Below are 6931 nucleotides of genomic sequence, written 5' to 3'. Positions count from 1 at the left end.
GACTTCTTTGATACCTACTTAGTACAGTGACGAGTGAATATGGGTTTAGGCCGCTTTTAGCACTATTCCAGCAAAATAATGGCTGGGGACACCAGAAATGGCCTTCACACATTGTACCCATGTGGGGAATCGAACGTGACGAACGAACGCTTTAACCACTAGGCTACCCCACCGCCCCCGTAAAGAGCGGTCAGCCCATAGCCAAAATTCAACCCAATCGCTTCAATGGCCCTCTCACGCTGCCCTGTTCTTCCCCCTGCAGGAAAACGGCAATGCTCCCACTGAAGATTCAATCTGAAAGGAATATTCTTTTGGCAATATATACAAACACAGTACTGGGAGTTGTTGTTTTGGACAATAAATATTATTTCTACTTTACTTTTTACTTTTCAGTTGTGGTCAATATGTATGGTATGTATGTTGCTTGTTGTTTGTTAGCATTTCATGGTGCATGACACCGCAGACGGATGTGTATGCACACTGCCTCTGTGTGTGTGTGTGTGTGTGTGTGTGTGTGTGTTAACGTTTGTGTGTGTGTGTGGGGGGGGGGGTAGTCGTTGCGGTGATCTTGTGGTAACAAATACACAAAACGAAATTAAATGTTACAATGGCATATTTATTGATTTCTACATTTATGACAAAACATGACATAGCATAGTCAATTTTACAAATTGATAAGAAATTACTGAATATTGCAGCAAAGAACCTGGAATGTACGAAGCACAGGCACATTTTCGATACCTAGACAGGTTTAATGTAACATTTCAACACAGGTACAACGATGGATCTTTCTGGATCTGTACATTTTAAGAAATTACAATGTTGTTCTTACGAATAAGTTGTAAATACAATCGACAAACTGTTTTGTTCTTCGTTCGTTTCCTTTGACGATCTTCTAATTCATTTTCTCAGAAAGTTTTACAGCATACGTTAATTTAAACCGATTGAATAAAACTAGTTTTACTGAGCAAAGAGTTAAATGTGCCATCATAAGTGTAATATGTACATGTGAACTTTTATCATAAACCACTCAATGCAGTTGCTTAGAAATCTTTTTTATCCCATAAAAAACATGACCCGAAACAACAGTGGACCATTACTTGTACAAATAAACCATGAAGATCTAAATAGCTGTTGCTATCGGTGTCCCCACTGCAAGTATGAAACTGCAATGCTCAAACATGAACTTCCGGTCAATATTTATCCAGCTGTTGTCAGAACGATGGGAAGGAAGTTGGAGTGACTGCCACTACTGCTGCCGCCTTGGGAGATGGGAATGGGGAGAGGGACCGGGTAGTCCTCTGATGACGACTCGGAAGATTCTGAAGACCCACCGCATCCACAAGACGACTCAGATGATGAACCGGAAGAAGATGAGGAAGAGGGTGGAGAAGAGTGATGATGGTGGACAATGATCTCCTCGCTGCTGCTGCTACTCTCGCTCTCACTCTCGCTCTCGCTGCTGCTGCTACCACTGCTGCCACTGCTGCCCTTACTGCCGCTGCTGTGGTAGTGGTGATGATGATGATGGTGGTGATGACGTTTGTGGTGATGGTGGCGGTGGTGACGATGTCTGTGGTGACGATGACGACGGTGATGCTCGTGTGCAAGGACAATGGATGTTATCACTGAAAAAGAAAGAAAAATATTCTTCAAAAGAAAACACATTGTACTTATTTTCGTGTTTGGAATCAAGAAAGTCAGGTAAATTTTATTATTTTATATTAAACAACTGAGGTCCTCCCCTCAATGAGCTTTCGGAGGAATTACCATATCAAAACCAACGGCCCCATTCGCCACCACTCGCCCCTTTCCGTAAACTCTATTCGGCTTGTCCCGGAATAACACGAGTTGGTCACGAATGGCCGAATAGCTTCTTGCAGGTTACGGAAAGGGGCGAGTGGTGACGAATGATCACGTTTGTTATACCTGAGTGAGATGCCTATGTAATTTTGTGGCTGGCAGTATATAGCTTGAATTACCCACACCAACACATCCACCAGCATGCATGTCGCTATTTGAGTAAAACAATCGCGAACGCGACGTTAACAATCACTTTATCTCAACAGTATCGATATTATTCTAATACCTGTCAATACACCCAGCGTCATTATCCAAGAATAACATAGAAATTCAGAGTGAAGATCCTTTGCAATAGGAATGAACAATGTTGCACCCACATTGACTATTACTTGCCATGAATTTCCTAAGCATGGGCTGAACTACTGGTTTTGCGTTTCTTTTTCGTCGATGGTATTTTTTCCATCACTTTCAATCACGCTGAAGCATTTTCCATCGCTTTCTATCATGTACTATCCATTGCTATTTTTATAGATACCAGTTTTTCAAGTTCATGAAAGCATCCTACCAGTGTGGCCTAAGAATTACCACCATGTTTTTCAAATGTTAATCACATTGTCAAAATATTCATACTCTCGTTGCCATTGGATCTAGTTATCATCTCTACATAGCAGGGACGTTGGGGAAGTCTAATGGTTAAAGCGTTCGCTCGTCACGCTGGGGACAATGTGTGAAGCCCATTTCTGGTGTGCCCCGTCGTGATATTGCTGGATTATTGCTTTACGCGGCGTAAAACATAACACACTCCTATATAGCAAGGTGACCCTTTATTAATGATGCTGAGTATACTTACTGATTACAAATAAGTACTACTTACCGATGAGCAGGAGAAGCATCAATGTCAATCTTCCCATTGTGAACAAAGAAGGTGATGTTTGGTATCAAAAGCAAATGTCGAGCTACTGATGACTGTACTTTTTCTTCAAGTCTTTTATATACTCTTTCAAAAAAAATGACAACTATTTAGTTATGCAACCAATTTGCGTAATACGTCGTGACTCTTGTATTACGTAAGTCAAATCTCAGCAGGTGTTCTCTGGTGGCCGGACATTGAAGTCTGTGATGTTGCACGGATTACCATAGCAGCGATGTTGTGCATGACGTCATGCAAGTACATGTACTACAATGGTATTTGTTTATTTTTTTTATTCTACATTCTTTATGCTGTTGTTTTTATTTGTTTGTTTGTTGTTTAACGTCGCACTCAGCAATATTCCAGCTATATGGCGGCGGTCTGTGAATAATCTAGTTTATACCAGACAATCCAGTGATTAACAGCATGAGCATTGATCCACGAAGTTGGGATACGATGACATGTTTCAAACAAGTGAGTCTGGGTTGCTGACGACCAATTCTAACCGATCTTCACGGTTGCTGAAGACCGATCTTCACGGGTCGCTAGCGAAATGCTAGTGAACTGATACTCACCAAATGCTAAGAAAAGTATACCCTTTGCATAATCGTAAGACACCATTTGGTTGTACTCACTTTTAGCTTGATAACGATGTAAGAATCTACATCGAAACGTCGCTTAACGCAATAAACCAGAAGTTGTCATCCATAAAGATGTATGTTCCATTTGTTGACTCACCAACTTCTAGAATGCCGATCAAACAACATTACTACCAGCAGAATCCACAGAATGTTTCCCTCCACATTATACGCATGTGTTTATGGGTGGTTTATTACTGTCAAATATTAACAAAACTTCAAAAACTTATTGCCCAAATGCAATCAGCATAAGCACAACAAGGCATCTCTGTCCATATAAAGTAACACACAGTGTTGCCAATATATCATGTACTGGTCGCATCTAAGATGTTAATGAGTGAGTGAGTTTAGTTTTATGCCGCTTTAGCAACATTCCAGCAATGTCACGGCGGGGGACACCAGAAATGGGCTTCATACATTGTACCCGTGTGGGGAATCGAACCCGGGTTCTCGGCGTAACGTGCGAACGCTTACCCACTAGCCACCACCGGAAATGACAGAGTTTGCAGTCACCGAAACCGTACGCGTTGACAGATAATTATGGGGAATTTCCGAAACATTGATAACTAGCCTTTCGTCAGATTTCTTAAGTTTTGAATTTAGTTTGGGTTTAAGACCTGATCAAGTACAACTGGAATGAAAACGCTGATTTTAAGAACTTCAAGAGAATATCACAGAGGACTTCCTGTTTTGCTTCGCACTTTCCTTTACTGGTCTTCTATTCGGTTACTGGCTTTAGTTGAAGACTTGCCCATGTTGAAATCATGCAAACACAATTCCTACAACCTCTATAACACATCTGATATATTTTGTTACGATAAAAAAATTGGCTATTTTCTTAATTAAGTTTTGGACGCGAAGAAGCTGGAGGAATATGGAGACTAATGAAGACGTCAAGACTATTTCTTCCCCCTATCATCAGGTCAACGTTGAGTTTGGGGAAGTGGGATAGCCTAGCGGTTAAAGCGTTCGCTCGACACGCCGAGGACTCAGACTCGATTCCCAAGGTGGCCACAAAATGTGAAGCCTGATATTGCTGGAATATTGCTAAAAATGGCGTAAATCCATACTCACTCACTAACTGAACGGTCAAAGTGACCATAGTCTCTCCTCGCGATACACAGCGGGCTCGTATCACACTTGCTCCTTGATAGTTTACCCGTGAAGGTCCGGGTTAGAATATCGATATTCAGAAACCCATGCTTGTCGTAAGAGGCGACTAACGGGATTGGGTGGTCAGGCTCGCTGACTTGGTTGACACATGTCATCGGTTCCCAATTGCGCAGATCGATGCTCATGCTGTTGATCACTGGATTGTCTGGTCCAGACTCGATTATTTACAGACCGCCGCCATATAGCTGGAATATTGCCGAGTGCGGCGTAAAACTTAACTCACTCACTCACTCCTTGATAGTTATCTCGCTGTGTCAATTTTTTGTTGTGATTCAGAGACAAACGATGTCAAATGAAAAACGTCCAACAAGAACAGTGTTAAACCAGCGCGGACTTGCTAGTTTCATGTACGTCATGTTGCCTTGGTATTTGCGAAACAGGTTATCTTGCACCTGTCCTAACGGCCCGCGTGTAATATTTGAATGTTTTACAGTTAAACTGTTTTACCACTAAAAGGAAATATACCATTACGACCATCTTTGATGTTCATAAATCAACGATTTATTTTATCATTAATTAATTCTCTAACTAGTTTTCGATATAGTTTGATAAAAGTATGGCAACATCTTTCATTCATACATTAAATGATATGCAAAATTTCTATAGCAGAGACTCGAAACACGACTTTTGTCGCGGAGTGGATAAATCAACCTTCTTTGTTTGCCACAGAGCTTGGGCTTCTATATAAGTACTTGGGGCTTGGGTTATTGTTTAACGCCACACTTAACAATATTCAAGTTACATCACGTTTGTCTGTAAATAATCGACTTTGGACCAGACAATCTAGTGATTAACATCATGAGCATCAATCTACGCAGTTGGGATACGATGACATGCGTCAACCAAGTCAGAGAGTCTGTCCACAGATCTTCACGGATGACTTCCATGTTAATATAGAAAACATCTTTTGGTAGTGTAAGGATTTTATTCTCATAGTTGAGGCAAGTTAACAAATAATGCGTCATAACAGTTCTATAACAGATTACAATGATAACAGTCTACATTTAGTTAAGAATAGAGAGATACATTTGAGCAAAGCAAATCACAGTTCAACAAAGAGGTGGAGATGCTAATACATGAACAACTTTCACGGTTCACAGTCATAACAATCATACACAATCACAACACATATTCAACAGGTAGATGTTGTTTGATGGCAACAATTAAGTAGCAATCCAGATATATTAGAAAAGTGGGAGATGGAAAAATCTCTCAGCAATCACTTATCAACTGTCAATGAATGACACATCGTGCATATTAGTTCTTTTATTTATTATTTATTTGTCCCTTAAATGTCCTTTTAACTTCCTTTTTATTTAATATGCAAATGATCAATATAACTATACATCTCAAGACGTACAGGGAATCTTCTTGTCTCATTTTGTCTCTGAATTTGAACCCGTAAGCATATCTGCATCCAAAGACACATTTTTTAACAGCCGAAAGTACAGATGACGGACTTGTAAACAGTGACGTGAAGAAAGCACTACATATTGCAGATTACACCGACATGAAGAGCAACCGCTCTAATCTTCGACCACAACATATTCCGAAGATCCTGAGGAACCGGATGACCCAGAGGAAGATCCCGAAGATCCTGACCCAGAACTGTAGCTGCCACTGCTTCCGCTGCCGCTGGAATAGCTGCTGTCACTGCCGCTTGAGTAGCTGCTTCCACTGCTTCCGCTGCCGCTAGAGTAGTCGCTTCCACTGCTTCCGCTGCTGTATTCGCTGCTGCCGCTGCTACTGCTGCTGTAAGAGCTATCACTACTGCTGCTACTGCTGCTACCACTACTTCCACTGCTGCCACTGCTACTACTTCCGCTACTGCCACTGCTTCCGCTGCTTCCACTGCTGCCACTGCTGCCACTGCTGCCACTACTGCCACTACTATGGTGATGGTGGTGATGATGATGGTGGTGATGATGTCCATGCCCATGTCTGTGGCCGTGATGATGGTGACCATGGTGATGATGACCATGGTGATGATGCCCGTGGTGATGGTGACCATGGTGATGATGGTGCCCGTGGTGGTGATGACCATGACGATGGCGGTGGTGATGATGGTGATGACCATGATGTCGCATATGATGGTGCTTGTGATGCCGGTGGTGATGGTGGTGATGATGATGCGCGTAAGACACGGCACATATCACTGCAAACATCACAAAAAAGTTTCTGTCATGACGTATGATTTCTTTTTAAAAAGGATTAAGACAATGATCTGTTTGAGTATTAATTAACACCTATTAAATATAGTTAATATTTCAGCAATTCAATTAAATTCTGATATATCCACATTCAAATAAATTGAATTATCACAGTTCATTCATATTCATTCTCAGATACATTGTCACACAAGCAATTACAAATATACTTGTAAAATAACCAGTTGTGGGCCGGACAC

At 41.4% G+C, this 6931-nt stretch overlaps 1 protein-coding gene across 1 annotated transcript; it reads right to left on the bottom strand.

The window, feature by feature from the left end:
* Positions 1-1200: 1200 nt before the first annotated feature.
* Positions 1201-6601, bottom strand: LOC124268242 (SKI/DACH domain-containing protein 1-like). Its single transcript, XM_046703282.1, has 3 exons — positions 6460-6601; positions 6127-6276; positions 1201-1628 (listed from the first exon to the last, which is right to left on the bottom strand). Exons 1-3 carry the CDS (start codon positions 6599-6601, stop codon positions 1201-1203), a joined length of 720 nt encoding a protein of 239 aa, XP_046559238.1.
* Between the last annotated feature and the right edge of the window lie 330 nt (positions 6602-6931).

The sequence above is a fragment of the Haliotis rubra genome, unplaced genomic scaffold (assembly GCF_003918875.1).
Source record: "Haliotis rubra isolate DU_JTF1 unplaced genomic scaffold, ASM391887v1 Scf137, whole genome shotgun sequence".
NCBI classification, from domain to species: Eukaryota; Metazoa; Mollusca; class Gastropoda; order Lepetellida; family Haliotidae; genus Haliotis; species Haliotis rubra.
The sequence above is the reverse complement of the archived record's forward strand: the minus strand, read 5'-3'. Positions and strand labels throughout refer to the sequence as shown.